Here is a 23,830-nt window from a genome sequence, read left to right on the forward strand (position 1 = left end):
TGTAATCAATGAAAAAATTTCCATTAATTACAGTGGTCACCAAACTGGTTCTCCACAGAATAATTTGTGAGTAGCCTGACTATTTTCTTGAAATTCAAACTTTATTCAGCTGCTGCAACAAATGTAACTGGGAGCAAACTGAAGGAAACATGTCATTAGAAACACATTTATTGTTTTCTAACTCATTTGTGAACACTAAAAAATTTCTTTCTTGTGAGAGACTTTTTTGAAGTTGCCATAGAAAACTGCTATCAACTCAGAACATAATCTGGGAAGTAAATTGAATGTAGTTGCTTGTAGCCAGAACCATGTTGTACAAGCTACTGTATTCCTTACTAACAATTCAAATGGTTTGCTGCCTATATGTGAGCAGTAACTTTTGATCAAAAGATGACAACTCTGTGCCAATTTGAATCTCCATCTAACTTTGAGTCATTAACTCAAAGTGAGCTATGGAATCACTGTTCACAGTCATTAAATAGTCATTTGTCCTACTCATTACAGCCAATATTTTAGTAGTTGCAAATTGTGTTAATACTTTTTTCCACATCAAAACCAAAGTATTTTCTTTTTTTGCACAGTTGTTTCATTCCATTTAGGTCTGAATTTTTTTTAGTGATTGGCTTTGATAAGGGCATGCAAGAAAGAGTAGAGTCCAGTCTCTTTTCCACTTGTTTCCATCATGGCAAAGATATGGAAAACAGTTGGGTTCCAAATGGTGGGGTTCAACCTCCAGACTTAAACACCAAAGTCAGTTTAGCTTTAAAAGTGAAGGACACCAGCTGCTCCAACTCAAATTGGGGAGATCATTCTCCTCACGTCTCTGCTTACCAGCTGATTTAAAATTTTCCCACTGCTTAGCAGAACCAACATTTGTGGTTCTATTTGAGCTCTTGTGATATTTCTTACCATTATTTGTATAACTGCCATGGATATTCATCCAGATCATGCTTTAGCATGACCACAAGCAGCTGGTGTGAAACCAGGCTACTCTTCCCCTCGGTACACTCAGAAGTGGTTGTGTGCCACAATGTGCAATCACTACATTAACAAATTCAGTTTTGTTTTGGTTTCTGTTATGTGCCAGTTCACAGGGTTAAAGGGTTACATGAGAATCTCAGTTCTTATGAAAACTAAAACCAAAGTAAACACTGGCTCTGGTAGTTTCAGAGAAAACCTCAAAAATATAAGCAAGGAGGACACAAAACTCAAAAGGACAACAATAAACAAATATCAGCTTTTGTGGGTTTTGCTTGGGGTCTGACTCATGTTTTTTCTGCTTCTGGGGGGACTAACACCAACTGAATTCTCATTGGTGTCTGTAGGCCAAGGATGGTTTAACTGTGAGAAGCAGGGATACAGCTACTTTTCCTGCTGTGTTTCCTTGTATCTACCTGAGGTATTGAGTCTGTAGCTCCATGTTGGTACAATCTGCTCTTGGTCGAGCAGAGATGGTAAAAGCGTTGTGAGGGAAATAAACTTTACCACCATGCTAGTGATACACTGATTCTGCATGACCCAAAGAAACACAACTGTTTTTCCTTCTCTTGTAGTTACCCTTAAGCAAGAGGGATGACTCAGGTGCCTGCTGACTACCTGTCAACCACCAGCTCCTACAACTATGAGCAGCCCCTTCCCTCCGTGGCTCGGACAAGCACTCTCACCAAGGTACCCCCAGCCAAAAAAATAACTTTCTTCAAGAGTGGAGATCCTCAATTTGCAGGAGTCAAGATGGCCATCAACCAGCGAAGCTTCAAGAGCTTCAATGCACTCATGGATGACCTCTCTCATAGGGTCCCACTGCCATTTGGGGTACGGACCATCACCACCCCACGAGGAATACACTGCATCAGTGAGTTGGACCAGCTGGAGGATGGGGGGTGCTACCTTTGCTCTGACAAGAAATACGTCAAACCTATTAGCATTATGTCTGGGGGACACAGGCCAGTCCCTCCGCGAAGTGGCCGTCCCTCCAGTACCTTGAGAAGAGCAGCTCAGGAGAGCAAACTTGAAGATTATTCCTCACCTTTCACTCACCATGGCCCCAGAATACCCAAGAAAATCACTCTTGTTAAGAATGGAGAAAGTGGGTTTCGGCGCTCAATTATCTTGAACCGCAGAAACGCCAGGAGTTTCAAAACGCTCCTGGATGAGATTTCTGAGATCCTACAGTTCCCAGTGAAGAAGCTCTACACTGTTGATGGGAGGAAGGCAAGTATCTCTGATGCCTGGTGCTGGTCAGTTATTCTAACTGGTGTTATCTCATCAGTGTTTGCGTTCCTTGTGACACAAATCCTTTAGCTCATGGGGCGAACAGTTTACTCACATTACCTTCATCCTTTGGGTTTGTGTAGTTAGTGTCACATTAGTTACTTCTCCATTAATTACAAGAAGGGGTGATGTAGAAGAATATCAGGAATGGTATCAGGTGCTGGATTAATTTCAGATGCCTTCCACTTCTTAGTGCAGTCTTAATGTTCTCCTTGTGATTCTTAAATGAGTTTCCCGTAATTTGCCTTCTACTCATTATAAAGCCTAGTCATTATAAACACTGAAATTTCAGCAGGGATATACAATAAATACATGCTCAGGGAACACAATATCTTCACTATTATTCAATCTCCATCTCTCTTTTCACCCAAAGACATGTAGTTATCTTTCACATTTTCAGCTCTGCAGTGGTGAAAATCCTGCCTAAAGGTCTCTGTTGTCCCAGAGTCGGATCTCATCCCAACATGCCAAGATGTGGCTAGAATGACATGGGTACTAACTGACCAGAAGTGGTCACTGTGGAGGATTTGAAGGTGATGGCACCTACTAAGTTCTACATGCTAACATCTTTGCTGACAGTTTGAGTGACAAGCTCTGTAGGTCTCTTCAGGAGACAATGTGTCAATAGCTTTGTCCCTTATTTTGCACTCCCACTCCCAATCCAGCCTTTATTTCTGGAAATGGTTCAGCCTAAGATGCACTTGAACATCACTTCAAAAGATACTGATGCTCTTTGTTGCAGCGAGATTTTCTTCTCTGGCCTTCCATAGAGTTTAAGATTATCCTCTATATAGTGATAATGATATTTTCCACAATAAATCCCAGTGGTTCCATTGAGATCTTTTCTTTTCCCCTTTTTTCTCCATGTTTTCCATCTGCAGAAATGTGTGTGTGGATCAATCTCTCCACAGTCCCTTGGGGTTCTTTTTTTGGATATGAAAATTTTCATTACCTTCTTGCCAATAGGCAGTTCATCTTCTGTACCTTATTAATTTAATTTGCACTCCTTTTATTCCTGTGTAGATTATCACAGTGACATGTGACTATGGGTCCAACCTGATCAATGTTATCATCTTACTTGTAGCTAGAAAATATGTGATTATTAACATCTTGTCCAGGGAATTTTTTAAAGTGATTTTTTGGCCGTTCTTAATTTCAATCATTTACCTCTTTTTCTACAGTACATTACTGGTCATTCCTCTTAGGACTTCCTGGAGCTGTTACTCTAGTCTTCAGTGCAAAGCATTTAAGCCACAGAAAAATTCACTGTCTTGGATTCCCCAAACTTTTCCTTTCTTCAAGATCTCTATACAAAATTAGTTTTTTTTCCCAGAGTCTTTACTAGATACTGATGGTTTCTTTAAGGAGTGAAAACGGTGAGTTTGTCTCACAATTTGGAGAATTTCCTGAAATAACTTACTTCAGCTGGTGCTGAAGATTAGTTTTGACTGTACATCTTGCCTCTATACTTACACTTGCATTTTCTGATAGAGACAATGAAAACTTGCCTCCTCATTCTTCCCACCTTTGAATGACATGTGCTTTGCTGTTGTTTTGTCTTTTATTGCTCCCATTTTTCTGCTTAGTTACCTCTCGCAGATTTTCAAAGTTACACTTCATGAACTTCCTGAGAAAGGCCTCTCTATTTGCTGGTTGTTTCTTCTGTGGCCTGGATTACGGGGCCTTTGTTGCTCTTGGGTCAGAGAGTCTTTCAGTGCTATGAATTCAAAATTAACCTATAATACATATGCAAAGCTCAGGTCAGTAGAAACAGCAATTGAAAGATCTAGCTTCCAATGTTAATATAAATTCAGAGTGGAATTTACACATTTGAATTTTCATTCTGAGCCCTAAAGCCTTGAAAGAGGTGAAATGAGTATTTTTACTCTCAAGCATCAAGAAGACTCCCTACTAGGAAGGAAGAGCTAGTCTCACTGAAGTGAATAGGTGTTTGGACACTGACCTCAGCAGGGTCAAGAATCTCTCTTCCCAAATTAACCATGATTTTTGTTGTCAGTTTCTAAATCAAAATAGCAGTTTGATGACTTATAGGAATGGAGAGAAATTAAATTTGATTTTAGCTTAGACAAACCGGTTAAATTTTAAGCAAGTAAAAAATGTAAATCCTATAGTTCTTTTCAGGTCACAGCACTAGTTACTGTTTTCCAGGCGATTAACTGAAAAGAGTGCCCAAATAGAGAAATCTGTTGTTTAGGTTAACAGTGACATGTCATTAACTTGCCAGTGAAACTTTGTTTGTGCAAGTTTATGCACTAAAAGATAGACAGGCCTGGACTTAATTAATTTAATCCTGATCAGCTTATAAGGCATTTAGGACGGAGGATCATTTTGTTAGTTAACTTCTCTTTATTGACTGTAGAAGATCAGAAGACCGATTGAGACTAGACACATAAAATCAGGAGAATCAACCCAGTCCCAAGGTTTCATGCACTTGTTTTAAAGTGCTACAGATATTTAAATATTAACAAACATAAGTCACGGGACTCTATACCTGAAGATCACTTGGCTGATGAGACAGTTGAAAATTGCAGCTTTCCTAGGTTTTACTAGAGACTTAAGTTCTACACTGAAAAAGAACTAGGTGTGCTACTAAGAGCTGATATCTCAATACAAAAAGGTAGAGTAAAATTTTCAGCTTATCTTCTCTATCAGATGGATCTTCATCTCTGTTCTGGGAAGTCCTTATACAACCCAGTGGATTTTCTTTCTCCATGGTCTAAACCACAGAAGAGTGCCCCAATGTGCAGATCCCCACCGCCTGTCTCGGAAGAGGGGGGAATGCTTCTAGGGGCAAAAGGGCAGAAAGAGATCATAGAAAGGCCAGAAATTCTCACAGTCAATTAACCTATAAGAGATGATGTGTAGGATTACGTGACAGCAACAGAGGATTTCCCTTGCAAATGGCAATTATCCAGGGTCCACCAGCTGAATAGTCATTAAGTCTTCTTTAAGTCACAGGAACACAGCGATGTGACTACGTCTCTAGTCACAGATGTCCCAATTTCTGCACTTACTCTTGAATCACTAGACCTTCCTTCTACTGCCTGTCTTAAATTAAAACAAAACCAAATCCTTCCTTAAAATCCAATACTCCTTCAATGGCATTTGAAACCACATTGCGTTATGGCAAATAGTCTACATAGTTTATGTCTACTGGTGGCAATTACCATGAGCTTCTCAAATGGGATCTATCAACCGTCAGAAGAGTTTTCCAAGGGATGTGGCTAGTTTTATGTTTGTTGGAGTCAGGCCAAGACTTAGATGGTTTTTTCTTCGGCGCACTCAAGGCTGACCATAAGTTGTTATATTTAATGAGTGAATCTGATCCACTCTGTTATTTAGAAAGACTCTCCTTTGCTTTAGACTCTGCAAGTGAGAACATTGCAGAAGGAGCACTGTATGCAACCAAATTTCCTTGAGGGATCAGAGAATTACTGTGCAAGTTAATCAGGGGAGCAATCATGAGTTAAGGAATGCTTCTTCAGGCACCACTAACTAGAGGCTGTAAAGGATTAGTTATTAGAGACTCCTTGGGGTAAGGACCCTCAGTTTTTCTTCTGTGATTGTGTAGAGTTTGGAAGGAGACAGAGTAAATGCTGTGGCAAGACTAATCATTCTGGGTCAAATCAAGCCCTCTTTGGCAGTGACCATTTGTAGCAGTCTTGGAGAAAGACAGAAGGGCACATATGAAGGGATTCTTTCCCCAGTATATCTTCGCAGTCTCCAGCAACCCATAAGCTAAGATCTTCCTCAGCCAGAAGTAACACCATGGACTACTGCTATTCTAGTAGATAGAATAATATCAGGGCACATGGCATATACTCTGGCCTTGGCACCAAATGGCACTATCTATACGTTGTCTATATCTATATTTATTTCAAGACTAGGCTGGATGGGGCTTTGAGCATGCTGTCTATGACTATATTTATTTCAAGTCCAAGCTGGATGGGGCTTTGAGCAATGTGGTCTAGTGGAAGGTGTCCTTTCCCAGGGCAGGGGGCTGGCAAGGGGTTAAGGTCCCTTCCAACCCAAACCATTGGGCAGAGGGTTGGCCAGGGGGTTAAGGTCCCCTCCAACCGAAACCATTTTATGATTCTGTGATACATATTCATCCTACACAGTCTCCAAAACAGGGCCTAATTCCCTAAGCCTCCATATTCATCCTACACAGCCTCCAAAACAGGGCCTAATTCCCTAAGCCTCTAAAATTGGGTGCCTGCATTCAAGCTACTTTTTAGGAAAGGTCCCTAGTGTGTGTTAAATCCCAGATCTGCCCAGGAATTGCTTGGGAGAGTGCCAGTTGAGCACTTTAAATGCACCAAAAACCATTCTAACAACCTCACAGTACAGGCAACTCTGTTCCAGCACCCAGTAAAGACAGAACTTTTATTTTTAGCTGTTATAAGTAAAGGTATTGGCTTAACTGCTATTACTAAATCGCTGTTGGTAATAATGAGTGCATTTACAGCGACCTTAGGGTGCAAGGCCAGGAAACAGGCTTGTCTGACATATTTCCTGACTCAGTTTTACACATCCATATAGCCATTTCTAGGACATCTGTAGACTGCCCGCAGGCATCCTCTAGGCCACTCATGTTTGGGCTGTCCACCAAGCTCATCTGTCTTGATGACAGGTGTCATCACAACCGTGATGGAACTGTAAGAGGGAAATGGAATACATGGAGGCAAAGTAGATAGTTTAAAATGTGGTGTATATATAAACAATAAGAGAAGAAAGGTGATAATTTCCCTCCTTGGGTTAGTTAATTTTTCTGGTTCCATGTTGACATATTCACTGTGACACTTGGTTTCGTGCTGTGTTCAGGTATGAATAATTGCAACCAATTTCAGCCCCTCATCTGGTGCAAACCGTTGTTATCAAGTGAGCTGTACCACTTTCCACCCACCATGTGTGTGACTCATAGTCTAAAAACAAACCACAGGTTTCAGGTTCAATATTCTCTGATTCCGTGCCAAAACCACAATGACTCCGATGAGATTTACACAAGCGATCTGTAAACCTCAGCAAAACTTTCCATGAACCTGATCCATAAGAAGACTCATATCCAGGTGTGTTTTATGAACCTTTGAGATGCCCTGAAATCATTTGGCCCAGTGCCTTACAAGATGTAGTTAAATGGACCCCATGTGCTACCCACTTTCTTATCTAACAGATACCAAATCTAATACTTTCTTATCTAACATACAACAAATGCAAATGATTCCCTTAGCCTGAGGAGATTTTGTTCTTTCAATAATAATGTAGCAAAGTGTAATTACTTTCTAATTCTTTTGAATTTAATCCAGGCCAAAGACATTTCTAATCCATATTGAGCATATGCAATAGTATTTGTGAACATGATACTTCTATTTATTCATTTATGTAGAGTACAAAGAATAGCGGAATTCCACCCTCTCCTGGAAAAACTGTGAATTTTCCTTAAGTACATTAAGTAGAAACCACTGTTTCTGCAAACAATTTTTGCAGGAGAGGCTGGGCATTTTTAATAGGGAAGTCTGTTTTTCTATATTCAAATTTTGGAATTTTTACCAATAATAGGAGAGGACAATATAGAATATTTTGCATTTTCATGATTTTGCTTCTTCCTTTGGGTCCCAAAGAGAATCATAGAATGGTTAGAGTTGAAAGGGACCTTAAAGATCATCTTGTTGCAATCCCCGTGCTCTGGGCAGGGACAGCTCCCACCAGCCCAGGTTGCTCCAAGCCCCCTCCAACCTGGCCTTGAACACCTCCAGGGATGGGGCAGCCACAGCTTCTCTGGGCAACCTGGACCAGGGTCTCACCACCCTCAGAGGAAAGAACTTCTTGCTAATATCTAGTCTTAATCTCCCCTCTTTCAGTTTATTTCTTTTCTGAAATAAATTCTGTTAAGATCAGGGAGCTATTTCTATTGTGCAGAAGAGAACAGGTTTCCAGCTTTCACATTTCTATACTATGAGCTTTGCAACTGGAGGTTGAAATGCTGGACACAATAACAAGAAAACTATTCCATCAAACCAGAGGTTTCAGCTAGATGTGTTTCTCTTTATGCCCTGAGCTTCCCGGGTCCATAGGTTGCACTCGATGATTTTACAAGTCCCTTCCAACCTGGACAATTCTATGATTCTATGTGTCCATGAAGCACAATGCACAAATGTTTATGCTAAGAGGCACCTGGGATGGTAAAATCCATGGTGGAACAGTGCCATATGGATGTATGAGCTTGATCTAGAAGCAGTAGGGTTAGTAGACCCAGTCCCAGCTCCTACAGCTGGTTGGAACACGTCTATCTTGTGCTTCTGTCTTTCCCCCCCACCAGCTTCCAGCAGCAATAACTTCTCATCCATGGTGTAGATATTGCCCATATAAAAAGAATAAGTTTTGAGAAATTTGGTGATGGGGAAAAGCTTGAACTCATGAACCGTATCCTTCCCACTGACTCAGTCACCACAAGGCTAATCACAAACACCAAATGCTTAGCATTTTTTAAGACTTGTCAGTTTTTAAGCTAATCCTGCCCGCAGAGAGGATAAAGGCAGGCGCTTGGGGTGGGGTGGATGTTAGTCTGACTCATGATTTTCAAATGCTGATGTTGGATGGACCAGATTTAATGAGCTCGGTGCCAAAGGAGCAGGTGGTGGACTCTGATTTCAGTGAAGAATTGCAGCGTGTCTGAAGCTGGAATATATCTGCTGGAAAATACTTTCTAAGAAATGCCTTCCTCTCTTCTATGTTGAAATTTTCACCCTTAACAGCAATTTTCTCTTTCTCTGGCTGATTCGTAACTAGAACAGTCTCAGACCCCATTTTGAGCTGACGGGGTGGATGAATAGGGAGAAGGCCATCAAAAGCTTGCGTATGAAGTCAGTGAGATGTGGGGACCTCTGGAATTTCTCAGGAAGTCTTCAGGAAGATATCCATAGTCTTCATCAGGAGCCAGCTCATCCTTCACAGAGGCAGTAACTGTGGCAGCCCTCATATGATCCTACCAACCTGTCTTCTGAAGTAGATTGGGCTGTAAATCAGTTTTTTTCCTCTTTCTGTCCTCTTCACTTGTTTCTCAAAAATTTTTCTGCTTTTTTGATGCCTTTTTTTTCAGTCTTTCCTCTTCCTTCCCCTTTATCCATGCAGTGTTGCTCTTCTGCTGCTACCCAAACAATTTCCAGTGGCCACTGAAGTTCTGATCACAGTATTTCTCCTGATCGTGTTCGTCCGTACTATTTCTGGGGCCAAACTCAGATCATTTTCTTTATGCCTGTGCAAAGTGTCACACACTCACTCACAAAGGCATCTGTGAACAGACCAGGAAAAGCTGCCAGCAGTGCAATAGCCAAACATGGTCTTTGCCTGTGGTTGACTGAGAAGGCAGCACAGCGCGTTATTCCTCTATCTTCCACGTATTTTACTTGGCTGTTTGAGCACTTCATGGCCTGATTTCCAGATCACAGCTCCCAAGGCTGTCATTTTTCATGCAGCTTTACACAGTGGTCAAAACAGAAAACTAGACAGCTCACATCTGAGCAGTTCTAGAAGATTCTGGTGGTTTTAGAAGTGTTGGTATCACAAATCATCTCATACTGCTGCATTTTGGCATCTGAAGCAACGGACTAGCCCATATTTCCATGATATAAGTATCTAAATGCAGCAGTGTGTAATTTATGTTGAGTGCATCACCTGCTATTAAAGGAGCTTGGGACACTGGCATCTGCCGTGCTTCCTGCATGTGGATTTTGAGACCTGAAGTTTGATGTGGTGTGTAGGGAGACCATGTGAGTTTTGATGTGCTGTGGGAGATGAAGGGCTGCTGCTTACTCTCTTCTGGACTAATCGTTTGGGTGCTACAATTTGCAGGGGATTAAATCCCTTTTTGTGCAGTAGTTCCCTGCTTTAAGTTCAATATTAGCTCTTATTCTGCCTTCCTTTTGATGTGATGGGGAGAGCCTTCTGGCTGCTCATCAAATACACACCTATGCCACGTCCACCAGCCTCTCCGCAGATGGGAAAAGGGGTGTTCCACCGTGGCAGGGCAGGAGGGAGGTCGTCCATGCTGATGTTAGAGAAAGTGAGCTCAAGTAATGCACTTTCCTACGCCTTCCACCTTCTTTTCTTCCGCTAATTTGCTAATATGTATGTGGGCAGGGAGTGGCAACACCCCGTGATTCACCTTCTGACCAACAGATTAGCATAGCTTTAAAAAACCACTCCCCAGAAGAACCGCTCTCTAATTCCTCCAGTGCAAAAGTTTCGGGGAGGGAAGGGCAAAAGGGTTCTTTGCATAAATAAAATATAAAATTCATTATTGTTAAAACGAGGTACCCCAGTTCAGAGCCTGGACCCCCCCTGGATTGCACGTAGTATAACTACAAAGCAAAAGGGCTGTTCACACTCCAAAGAGTTGTAAATATGAATGAAAGACAAGAAGGGAAGAGACGAAAGAGCTGAAGGAAAGGAGGCAATGAGTCAGCATGATAGGCAGTGAACTCAGCCCGTTAGCCTTTTCTTGAACGTGTCTGTTACGAGCTTTTCCTGTTTCTCCCTTGCATCTCTGCACTTCTTTGGAAGGTGGATTAAGCTTATGAGCTTGTGATCTCCACCGTGTATTGCATTATTTCCCCATTCTGTCTTTCTCTCCTTGTCTCAAATGTCTTGGGTTGGCTGGTAGCCAACAGAGGAAAAACAAAGGTTATGTCCTGCGTTTTACCTCTGTCAGAAACTGGTATCTATGTTCAGCTTCTGAGGTGAGTACGGTTTCGAAGATTTTTTTCTTCCCTGGAAGGGCCAGAGGATAGCATATTCTCCACAACATGCATCAGTCCTTATTTTAAGGACAGCACCTCAATGTTTTCCTTGTCATGAGGGGCCCAAAACTGGACACAGCACTCGAGGTGGGGCCTCACCAGTGCCCAGTACAGGGGGACGATCACCTCTCGGGTCCTACTCACCACACTTCCTGATACAGGCCAGGATGCTGGTGGCCTTCTTGGTCACCTGGGCACACTGCTGGCTCATGTTCAGCTGACAGCTGACCAACACTCCCAGGTCCTTTTCTGCCAGGCAGTTCCAGCCACTCTGCCCCAAGCCTGTGGTGTTCATGGGGCTGGTGTGACCCAGGTGCAGGACTTGTTCAGTCTCATCCCATCGTCCTCAGCCCATCAACCCAACCCGTCCAGATCCCTCTGCAGAGCCTTTCTACCTACAAGCAGATCAACACCCCTGTCCAACTTGGTGTTGTCTGTAAACTTACTGAGGGTGCACTTGATCCTCTCGTCCAGGTCGTTGATAAAGATATTAAACAGAATAGGCTGCAATACTGCACCCCAGGGAACACCACTTGTGTCTTTCTTCTGTTTTGGTTTTGATGACATTTTATTATTAATTGTGTTACAGTAGCACCTAGAGGTCCTTGCTGAGATCACAACCCTTTTGTGGTAGTTATTGTACAGTAACATTTATGGAGAAAATCCATCCAAATTCATCCGAAAAGACATAGTTCAGAAGAGAGGAAGCTTCCCCAGTGGGGCTTAGAGTGAAGTCTGTGAAACTTTTTTACTGAAAAGAACATTTATCTTTGTTGAATCAATCCATATGTGACATATCCCACTGTGACAGGGAGTTCCTATGGTATGAGATAATGAAGTATACAAATAAGCAAAAATCTTACTGCTTTGAAAAATCACAATTTTATTGTCAGAAGTACAAAGACTTTAATGAAACCTAAAGTCCTAGCTGACATTTCCTTGGAAGAGTCTGTGTATATAGGTTTAAAGCACAGCAAATTGCAATTTTTTCACAAGGCAGCACCTGATCTTTAAGACACCAGAGTGGTTTATAGGCCAGAAGCTGATTGATACAAACAAAAATACTTCAATAGAGACAAGTATTGGCAGCAAGTTTTCTGCTTTCAGGTCCAGAACTTCACTCGCAGCCTCCATAATTCTCTTGGTTCCTGACCCAGAGTCTGTAGAGGCCACAAGTTTCCCTCCATTGGTTACAGTTGGATTTGGATCAGGTCTTACAGTAAGATTGAGAAACTTAATTTCATTTTCAGGGATTGCACAATAAAACTTTGGAGTCTATTTCAGCCCACCAAGGGCAAACTGCTTGAGATTTTTCCCTGTAAATTTTGCTTAGTTGATTTTGTTTCTAAATTTCAAGTGTCTTAACTGTGAGCAACCCTTACCATGAGCTCTTGTGATAAGGTAGTAACACCGAGGGAACTCAAAGGAGGGCTTGGATGGGGTCTGAACAATGCAAATCCTCTTTCCTAAACCATCAGCATCTTTATCATGAGCTTCTCGTTTTTTTCCATTTTATTCTTGACTGTTCACTTATCATAGATTAAAATATTCTTGAAGTTAACTTATTTTGGGATTCAGCTTTCAAATGAAGACAATTAATTTTCTAATTGTCTCTATATGGATATGCTAGATGTTTCCTGCCCAGCTTTCAGGTGGTAGTCTTGGTGGGGCACCGTCTTGTATCCTGTCTACAATCTTCACATACGTATTAGATAGCCTAGAACATCTCAAATTGCTGTAAGTATCTACATTTAGACAAGTACATTGAGACAACTGACTTACTTTCTAGTCAGAGAAAGAGGCAGGAATGTCCAATGGGGGATGTACCACCTGCATTAGGTGGTTTGCTGGGGTGAAATAACCTGTCTCCTGGAAATATTGATTGTCCTCCACCAGTGTGCAAGAAGCCCAGATTGTAAAAGGCAACTTACACTCAAGTGTGATGAGTTAATGGAGCAAAAGTAGGGCAGGGCATTCCCTTCTCCATCACAGCTCCTTCAGGTGATCACTGGATTTCAAATATTCACATTCAGTTGCCTTTGGGGTTTATGGCTAACTTGGACTGGGATGTAATTGTGTTTTCTTGTAATATGGTATCTTGGAATGGGTACTCAAGAATCTTGCTGTGGCAGCCAGAGGGAAGTGGGGAATCTGTTTACCAGAAGGATTTCCTTACAGGCTACTGCTCGGAAAAGATAATGGCATCTCTGACCAAAGAAAGAAAACTTTAATGTTGGACAAAATCTCTGCTGACAAACCAGTAACCACCATTTTCTTTCACTGGGGCATTTTCTGATCTGCCTCCCACCTTAAAAAAAAGCACCAAATATTTATTTAGAATAAAACACATTCCACCCTACTGACATTTATTTTTCTCCATTGACTGTGACAGCTAAAGCAGATGAGAACATCTACCTTGTAGTGTTTGAGTTCCAACCATGCCCACACTTTTCCTTAGGCTGAGATCCATCTGAAAATAACAACCACCTCTCCTACAATAAATCACAGAATCACATTTTCGCTGAGGTTGGAAGAGGCCTCTGGAGACCATCTCATCCAACTCCCTTTTTCAAAGCAACTAGAGCAGGTTGTTCAGGTGTCCAGCTGGGTTTTGAGAATCTCCAAGGATGAAAACTCCACAATATGTCTGACCATCCAGCGTTTGGTCACCCTCACAATGAAAAAGTTTTTTTCTTAAGCTTAAATAGAATTTCCTGAATAAATAAATAGATAAATAATCCAATACAATAAAGGTGAGACAGCAATTACCTCTAAAATCCTGGGTTTTCACCAACTGCAAGGAATTTAAAGGGCCCTTTAAAATAATTTAATTTTACTGTAGTGATAAACTCCTTGCTTTGGGCCAGACCTATAACGTTTGTCCATCTGGAACAAGATGATCTTTAAGGTCCCTTCCAACCCAAACCATTCTATGATTGTATATCTTCTCCCTTAGGCAATCTCTCCCACCCCTTTCCTATTTTAGGAGATTGGATTAAAACATAAAAGAGCTGAAATTTCACTGGAAAACTGCTGCAATGGAGCCTGCCAACAGGCTCTTCTAGACCCTGAAGTTCTCCAGAGCTGTGTTTATGTTATTTTAGTTGAAAAGTCAGTTGCTTCTGGGTCTGGAAAAACCTAGTGCTGCTCTATTGACTCATGGTGATCCACCTGCTCTTCTCTTTCTAGATCGACAGCATGCAGGCTCTGCTCCACTGCCCCAACGTGCTGGTGTGTGTCGGCCGGGAGCCATTTAAACCCGTATCAATGGAGAATTTGAGGAAACACTCGGTGGAGAAGCTGCCTGACCTGGCTCCCCGCTCCAACGGCAACAACGGCAATGAAAACAATGACAGTAAGGAAAACTCTGGGTCGTATCGCACGGTCACCTCCAGGCCTGTGTCCCACAACCTGGGGGTTACCTATTGTATGGCCCCAAAGGGCAGATTTCATGTGCAAAATGCACTTTCCTCTCTCTGCCTCCCAGGCCTTTCCATCCTCCCCTTCTTTTCCTCTGGTTTCCTTCTAGGATTTCCTCCCTACACCCTCCAGTCTTTCTTTTCCATGGTCCCCATGTCTGGCTGACTTCCCTTCCTCTTTCATATCTCTGTGTCTCCTTTTCCTTTAAGAACTCCCTCCTTTTCCTGTGTCTGCCTCCAAGACTCCCCAAACCCTTGAGATTTCCCACGAATCCTCTGTCCCCTTGTCTGTCTGTTACAATGCTGGCACTTCTGCTTTTGCCTGCTTCAGAAGATGCCCTATTTTTGTCAGCAGGAGACTCAGTTTCTCCTGCAGGTTACAGCTGCAGTGTAGCCCTTTGGGAACAAAGCTTGTTTTCATGGAAAGGTTATGTTCAGGAAGGAGTATGCTATGGGTTATTCAGAATGATATTTCTTATGCACTTCATCATGAGTTATCTAAGGTTTTAGGTAATTAAGTCAGCCACCTTTGGTACCCTATGAAGAGAAACCTCCTGTTTCCAGGGAGTAATTCATCTCATCTTCATTAGGGATTTGGTTTAGGATGAAATGAAGTCTTCTCTCGAGGTGCACCTATTTCTATCCATTGTCAAGACCAGGAGCTAGGAAATATTCACCCACGTGTTGACAATTAATTGTAGAAACTTAAGGACAGAGGCGTCCCACACTCACTGCTTGAGGCACAAAACGTGGGAGGGAGCAGTGGGAATAAACTGAAGCTCTTTGTCCATCAAGAAGCTGACCAAACGTGTCAGCTCAAATGCATATCTAACCACACAGAAGCTATTTCATGTGTTACTGATCTTGGTTGGTGTGGTCCCTGTTCAACTCCTCCTCCCTAGAACACCCTCCGTTCAGCCTCATATCCCCATGCCCACAGAGGCATGTGGCTGTCTCAATGTATAAAAGTAAGCTTAAAGCAAACATATGTATTAGAAACAAAATAGTGCATATCTTGCAAGACAGAATGATAGCAATGTGATCTGCTTGAAATTAGGGTCTGGGACCTCAATAAATCTATGCAGATCACTGCACTGGGCCATAGAGATGTGCTTAGGATTGCAGTTCTTAAAAGTCCCTACTGTCACTGATTTCCTCGAGAACTACCACTGTTTCTCTTTGTAACTATCAATCACCAGTTTACAATTCCTTTTTCATTTGTTCTTTACATTTTAATAAGTATTATAATTATTCATGGTGGCACATCCCTGCAGGGACTGAGCACTGCTCTGGTCTACACCTGTGTTTTCTGGCAGGTGAGTGGAGAAGTGGATGATGCACAATAAATGCATGACACTTCACCTCGAGTTAGAGGAAGAGGGTCACTTCTCTATGTATTTTTCCCTGACTGAATAAGAGTGATGAAAACTTGAGCAGTAAAATAAGAGGATATTTGCAATGTGATAAAACACAGAAACTTTGAGAACAAATTGCTTTGTATGTATATTCTTTTCTTCCTGACGTGCACATAATGCAACAAAAAAAGTGCTTCTGTTTCAGTTTAGATTTATAAAAGCAATAAAGTTCATGTATAGAAGATCTTAATATAGACTATTCATTTAAAACATAACACTTATGGTCATTACTTAGTCAAAGCCAAGTTTGCAAATTATATGAACAAGCACAGGCCATAGGCTTAGCTTTAGCAGAATAATATCACTAGTTTGAGGGTTTGATCTATATATTTTGTGTCACCTTTATATGAGTTAACATTTCTCTCCATCTTTCTTTTCTTTGGCTTTTTCAAACTCCAGTGAACTTTGGACTGAAAGCCAAAAAAAGTGTTATTCATCCACGGTCATCATCAAGCAACAGGTCGATGAGATTTTCGTTATCATCAGAAAAGTCCTACCCTAATGGTCTCGCTGCCTCACCGGATAACGGCGCACCTTTCTCCAACAGTTGCTCACATCCAAAACCTGGGGACCTGGTCCATTCCTTGGTCAATGACGACATAGAAAAACGGGTGCATGTGAACAAGGATGGCAGCCTGTCTGTTGAGATGAAAGTTCGCTTCCGCTTGCTAAACGATGAGACTTTGCAATGGTCCACCCAGATCAAGAAGTCCAATCTGATGAACCAGATGCCTTGTGAAGAGTCAGGTGTGGAGGACAGTGGAGTAGATCCCATGCAGAAAATGAACCCAGAAGCCAGCTCAGAGGCAGATGAGTCATTATATCCCTGTGATATTGATTCTTACATGTCAAAACTTGAGGAATCAGAATGTGACGAGGCTCATTGTCATAGCTGTGGCAAGAAACATCAGGACTATGACATCTGGAAAAATCCCATGCACACATCCCAGAGGGAAGAGCCCAGCGTACGAAGCACCTGGCACACACGGTCGTCATGCTCCAGTACATCTTCCCGGAGGAGAGTAGTCCACAAAAAAATGGCTTCCGTGGATAGCCTCCACACCACATCCAGTGAGGAATTTTCTGAGCACATTGTGCAAGAGTCCTCATCCTACTCAGAAACTATAGAGAACAGAGTGGCATATCGATCCATTAAAAAGTGTAGGTGTCGCAGTGATTTGTCTACAGGTGCTTCCAATGGAGAAGACCAGCAAGAATACACTCGGACAAGCACAAGCAATAGTCAGAGACCTTCATCTTTGGGCTTAATGTCACATTCAAGCTGTGAAAACAACCTGGATACTCAGGATGCCCCTGAAGACCATGAAGCCAGCAAAAGCAATTCACAAAATGAAGATGAAAACTGTTGTGAAGTTTCCTCTGTGAAGTGCTTAAAGGATGATGTAGAAGAGGTTGAGAGCAGCAGAGTGGGGAGTGTCATGTCAAGGTCATCTCTGCAGTCCAGACAGAGCAAGAAGAACATATGTGAGGAAACAAGTAGCGTGGGTAGGAGCATATCCTCATCCAGCCTTCAGAAGGCAAATCACGAAGATAACACTAGGTGCTCCACCCCTGCCAACAGTGTGTACAGCAAGTCTAGTAACTGTGCTACACCAAGAGCAAAGAGTGAACAAGACGACCACTCTGATGACAATGCAGTGGTCTCTTCCTTCTCCAGTGAGTCCTGCCCTAAAAAAGAGGCTGAAGAGGTTGAAGCAGAACAAGAAGAAAATGAGATCAGTGAAGTCAGCTCAGTTTCAGCAAAAACAAAGCCCAGCCAGCCAATAAGAGATGAGAGCAGTGAAGGCGAGCGATGCTCTACACAAGGAACCCCAAATTCCAGAGCTAGTGACAGGAACAGCAAGAGAAGTGAGAGTGATGAAATCATTCAGTGCAATGCCTCATGCTCTTCCAGAGGATCCAAAAAGAGCAAACACAGCCATATTCATATGGATGCACAGTCTGAAATGTCTGTGTCTTCACTTGGGTCCACGCCGAATAAAAAGAAGAATTCCCTACATGCAGATGACCTGAGATCATGCAGCAGGGCATCTAATTACTCCAAAAGCTCATGTGAAATCAAGAAAAAATCTATCGAAGACCCCATGTCTCATAACTCGGGATCTTTCCACTCAAACATTTCATCTACTAGTGAAGCAGAGGTAATTGCAGGTGTTACTGAGGAGAAAAGCTTGAAAAGTGCCACCAATGGCTACAGTGAATCCTCAAAAGGCTCAAAGAGAATCCATAGAGAAGAAAACAGCAGGCCATCATCCCTCTGCTCAAGTGTTTCAAGCCCTAATCAAAAAGCTGGAGAGGGTCATTCCAAGATGAATTCAGAGATGGCTTCTTCAAGACATGGAAGTATGAGTGAGAGTGTATGTTCAAAAGGTGACCTCTCAGCTGAGGCTGGGATTAGGAATGGAAATCCTGAAAGCGTCTCTTCAAGAGTCTCTTCAAAGTCAGAAGAAAAAGATAAATGCATGTTGACACAGATATCCCAGGAAAGTGATGATAGGTGTTCACAATCAAACATGTCTCAATCTTCAAAATCAAGGCAGGTAAAAACTAGACATCTTCGTGTGAAGATGTCAAACTCCAGCCGAGCTTCATTGTCTGAGACTTTGTCAGTATGTAGTTTGCATTGCCCTGCCCCACCAAAAGGGAAGCCAAACAGCAAAAAAATACGGTCAGCCATCCTGAAGAATTCCTCCATTAGCAGCATAGGTACTGAATCAGTTGTAGCTGCAGGAAAAGAGCAGAAAGAAATTATAGATTCCTCCAAAGCAACTTCCTATGGGTCTAAATCAGCTGCAACCGAAGTAAATGATCAGAAGAATAAAGAGATTGATGACTCTTGCAACAGAAAAGTGGATGAAGAGTTAGAGGGCACGGACAAGCAGGAGGAAGGGAGTGACTTAATGCCATCTACTCTACCAAATACATCTCCAGAAGAAGTAGTGCAAGAATGGCTAAGTAAAATCCCTTCAGAATCATTGCTTATGAAATATGAAATGGAGGATGGTGCAGAAGAGGAATGTATAGAGGCAACCACTGAGGTATCATACTGTACAAACACTGAGGAAATCTCAGAGGATGAAAAAGCTGAGAAGAAGAATGTGGAGGAGGCTGAAAACGAGGCAAAGGATGAAGTGGGAAAAGAGACAGAAGAAGGCACTGCAATTAATGAAGAGGTTGAAGAATGCGTAAATCAGGAAAAAATTTCTGAGGTTGTGCCTGAAGCTGCCAAGGCTGACCAGGCAGAATGCAGCCAGTCAGTTACATCCAGCCAAAATAACAACAGAAGAGACCTGCCAACATCTGTCCAGACTTCCGTCCAAATCATGAAGGCCTTGCTCAGTTCAAAAAATGAAACGAAATTTGACCGATCAAACAGTTTGCCTGAAGTGTCCCCCACTATGGGGAGAAAACTGAGTAACTCTGCCAACATTTTGATTACTTGTCTTGCCAGTCTCCAGTTCCTTGATGAAGAGTCAGAAGATCCATCAGATAAATCAAAACATTTGAACAAGCCAAGGTATATGGAGCTGCTAAATATTTTTCAAGCCCTGTGGTTTGGATGCACAGCTGAAAAAAGTGGTCCAAGTTCAGGTCAAGAGGCAAGTGAGCCAGCAAAGACAGCCTCTGGCTTTAAAGTCCCAAAATCTACAGATTATGACTTCACTCCCATGTCCTCCTCTGGGGTTGATGTTAGCAGTGGTTCTGGTGGCTCAGGAGAAGAGACTACAGCTGCTGCCAGGGACTGCACATTAATGGCACAGAAAATGGTTGAATTCAAGTCAGCTGGACAAGTGGAAAATGTGGAGGCTGGCACTGAACTGACTGAGGTTGAGGAACAAAGTAAAGAGGAAGTGCAGTCATCCCGACCTTCAACAGCCTGCTCAAAATCAAAAGGTGAAGAAGCAGCACAGCCTACTAGAGAGGAATCTCTAACTCAGGAGGCAGAAGAGAATAAGGAGGATCAGTGCAGTACCTGTGAAAACGCTCAGGAGGAAGGGGGAGAAAATGAGAACGGGGAAAATGAAAATGGAGAAAACGGAAATGAAGAAACCAGCAAATTAGCTGAGAATGGAGAACAGGAAGATCCTGAAGCTGTAAATGGTGAACTACCAAAAGAAAATCTTGAAGAGGAAGCTGATCAGCTAGCCACTACCAATGATGCAAATGTCAATGTTGCTGATTGCGGGGCAGAACTGAAAGCTGATCGTAGCCACTACCACTACCAATGATGCAAATGTCAATGTTGCTGATTGTGGGGCAGAACTGAAAGCTGATTTGGAAGAGCAACCTGAAAAAGTGTCTGCAAATGACCCAAAGCCCAGTGTCAACATGGCCACAAGTGTGGGCCCATCCCTTGTCCAACAAAACTCAGTGGATCCAGACCCAACCTGGGTCCTGAGGCTGCTCAAGAAAATCGAGAAGGAGTTCATGGCTCACTATGTCAGTGCCATGAACGAATTAAAAGTCAGGTGGAACCTGGAGAACAACCAACAGATGGATGAAATGATACTCGAACTGAAGGAGGAAGTGAGCAAAAGGATACAAAAAAGCATAGAGAAGGAGCTGAGGAAGATCAAAACCAGGGCAGGGAAGAAGACACCGAGACCTCCGGATGAACCACTCAAGCGTGAGTCAACACTCCAAACTGAGCAGAGAAGACGGCGATTGCAGACTATGCATAAAAAGTCACTCTTCAGTGACAAGAATGGAACCCAGAGTAGGCTAGAGGACACATCAGACTTATCATTTGATGTAGATGAAGATACAGCATTCAGTGCAGCTTTTGAGGCCAGCATTAGTAAACAAACTAGTGAGGAGGAATACTGCCCATGTGACTCTTGTGTGAGGAAAAAATTGGCTTCCAAGCCTTCAAGAAACCCAGTGGTGGCCGCCAATGCTCCAGTCACGAAAGCATTTGATTTACAGCAAATCCTGAGGTTGAAGAAAAATGATGAGGAAGTCTGTGTCTCAGAAGCAGCTCAGGACACCAAAACAATTCCTAGAAGTTCTGTGGAGGAAGCAACAGAAAATGGCAATCCAGATGATGAGAATAATGAGGGTGAGGTTCAGCCAAGGGAAGTGGAAATGGAAGGTAATGAAGAAAAGGAGCCAGAATTAAACGAAGTTGGCAGCTCAGTGTTGAACGAAGATGGAGAAGTACCTGAAATATCAGAGAGTCAAAACTGTCAGATGGAGGACGAGGCTAAAGATGAAGAAGAAAAGGAAGAAGCGGAAGAAGCAGGGAAAGAAATGAAAGAGAGAGAAGAAGAAGAGGTTGCAAAAGAGGAGGAAGAAGAGAAAGAGGAAGAAGAAATTATGAAGGAAGAAGAAGAGGAAACAAAAGAGGATGCAGATGGAGGAACACAAGAGAAAGAAGATGACGAAGTAAAAGAGGAATCAGGAGAAGAAACAAAAGAGGAAGAGGAAATAAAAGAGGAGGAAGAGAAGGAGGAGGAGGAAGAAGAGGTGAAGGAGGAGGAAGAAGCAAAAGAGGAGGAGGAGGAAGTGGGTGAGAAGGAGGAAGGAATGAAAGAGGAGGAGGAAGATGTGGAGGAGGAAGGAGCAAAAGTGGAGGAGGAAGATATCGAGAAGGAAGACACAAAAGAGGAGGAAGAGGAAGTGGAGGAGGAAGAAATAAAAGAGGAGGAGGAAGAGGAAGTGAAGGAAGAGGAAGAAGAAACGAAAGAGGAGGAGGAGGAAGAGGAAGGGAAGGAAGAGGAAGAAGAAACGAAAGAGGAGGAGGAGGAAGAGGAAGGGAAGGAAGAGGAAGAAGAAACGAAAGAGGAGGAGGAGGAAGAGGAAGTGAAGGAAGAGGAGGAAGAAGCAAAGGAGGAGGAGAAGGAGGAAATGAAGGAAGAGGAAGAAGCAACGAAAGAGGAGGAAGAGGAGGAAGAAACAAAGGAGGAGGAGAAGGAGGAAGTGAAGGAAGAGGAAGAAACAAAAGAAGAAGATGAAGACAAGAAGGAAGAGGAAGAAACAAAAGAGGAAGAGGAAGAAGTGCAAGGAGAAGAAGAATTAACAAAGGAAGTTGAGGAAGCAAAAGAAGATGCAGAAGAAACAAAAGAGGAGGAGGAAGAAGTGCAAGAAGAGGAGGAAAACCCAAAAGAGGAGGAGGAAGAAGAAAAGGAGGAAAAAGAGGGAGCAAAAGATGAGGAAGAAACAAAGGAAGAGGAGGAGGAAGCAAACGAGGAAGAGGAAGAGGAAGAAGAAGAAACTCAAAATGAAGAGCAGGAAGCTGATGAGAAGTCCAAAGCTGAAGATGAAGCTGACGATGAAGCTGAAGAAGCAGAGGAGCCAGAGAATGAGGACATTGGGGCTGATGATGAGGAAGAGACATCTGAATGCAGAGGAAATGCTGGAACTGACAACAATCCTGAAGGAGATGCTGCAGAAGGAAGTGAAGAAGCTGAGCAGGATGAAGCTGTGCCAGTGGAAGATGCAAATCTGGAGTCAGAAGTTGAGGCACATTCTGCTGAGGAAGAAAACAACAGTGAGGGAGGTGACAAATATGATGAGGGTGATGAGGAACCTACCAGTGATGACCCTGACAAGGCACATGAAGTCAAAGGCAATAATAAGGTTTCTGAGAAAGCCTCAAAGGCCAAAGGCCATAAAAACAACAAAAGGCTAGACATTCTGAACAAAGCAGCCGCCTTTTCTTGTTATTCTTCCGTGGGAAACTTCTCACAGCAATCCCAGAAGGGGTCTGAAGATGAAGGTGAAGAGGAATGCAAAAATGACAACAGTCCCATGAACAACCACTCCAACGGAGAGGTTCAAAGTGGTGATAGCAGCAAGCCCTCACAGATGTATCCTGACAGTGACGAAGAAGAAGAGGACAAAGCATCTTCATGCACTGATCCTTTGGGAGATGAAGATCAGGCAGATGCTGAAGGTGCAGATCCAAAGGAGGGTGAACCTACCGAGGAAATTCAGGATTCTAAAAAGAAAGAAGACTCTGATGAGATTGACCAGGATGACCTGGACTTCTAGAACTGCTTATCAAAAACTGCTTTTTTTTCTTTATTCCTTTCTTTCTTTTTTAAAGGTATATTTTCATTACATATTACAGTATCTCCAGTGAGTTGAGCCATCATAATTGACTTTTCCTCTGAGTTAAATGTGGTAAACTTGGTCTCGAATCCTGTGAGTAACGTTGCAATTACCTGCCCTCATTTCTAGAGGGCTAGTAAACTCATTAAGATTTAGTGGTTTCAATAGAAAAGTGGTTTTGGGAAAGGGAAGGCCGTTTTGTTTGTGATACCTTCTTGTTCCCATTCTTTAAGCCATGCTGTTGTGTTTGCTGCTTGAGTGATCTGTGGCTCTGCTGGGCATCATCTCTGAGTGACTTCAGGATGCCTTTCGTCTGTTGCATGCCGTTGTCCTGGAAGGATTGCCAATGCACAGAAACATGACAAAATCTGGACTCATTGCCAAAGTCTGGTCAGAGCCCACAGAGATGTACATTGATTTTCCCCCTACCCTAATTCTACCCTACCTTCTCTGTACCCAGAAAAGGGGTCTGAGATACCAAAGTCTTTCCCCACCATCTCTATTTTTCTTTAGAAGAGATTGAGATCATTCCTCACTTCACTGGAAATCCTCCACAACCAGAAAGGTCATTCCAGTAGATCTCTCCTCTTCCAGACCATCAATCTGTTTGTACTTTGCCCATCACCGTAGTATGTAGCGATGTAGCAGTAGATAACAAAGAGATAATTCACCTGTCAGGTATCTGAGAAGTGGTTGAGTGCAATATTGACCAAATTAGAGACGATTACACTTCCTTGTAATCACCTTTGCTATGCCAATGGTGGTATCTAAGCACTTTACAATCATCTGGGATCCCTCAAGCAATGTGGTATGAGGCCCTGTTCCAAAGCTA

At 42.6% G+C, this 23,830-nt stretch overlaps 1 protein-coding gene across 1 annotated transcript; it reads left to right on the forward strand.

The window, feature by feature from the left end:
- Nucleotides 1-1,572: 1,572 nt before the first annotated feature.
- Nucleotides 1,573-22,938, forward strand: LOC106891235 (retinitis pigmentosa 1-like 1 protein). Its single transcript, XM_014947666.1, has 5 exons — nucleotides 1,573-2,211; nucleotides 14,280-14,456; nucleotides 16,323-19,914; nucleotides 20,207-21,102; nucleotides 22,177-22,938. Exons 1-5 carry the CDS (start codon nucleotides 1,573-1,575, stop codon nucleotides 22,936-22,938), a joined length of 6,066 nt encoding a protein of 2,021 aa, XP_014803152.1.
- Nucleotides 22,939-23,830: the final 892 nt, after the last annotated feature.

This window comes from Calidris pugnax, unplaced genomic scaffold (assembly GCF_001431845.1).
Source record: "Calidris pugnax isolate Ruff unplaced genomic scaffold, ASM143184v1 scaffold154, whole genome shotgun sequence".
In the NCBI taxonomy this organism is placed as follows: domain Eukaryota; kingdom Metazoa; phylum Chordata; class Aves; order Charadriiformes; family Scolopacidae; genus Calidris; species Calidris pugnax.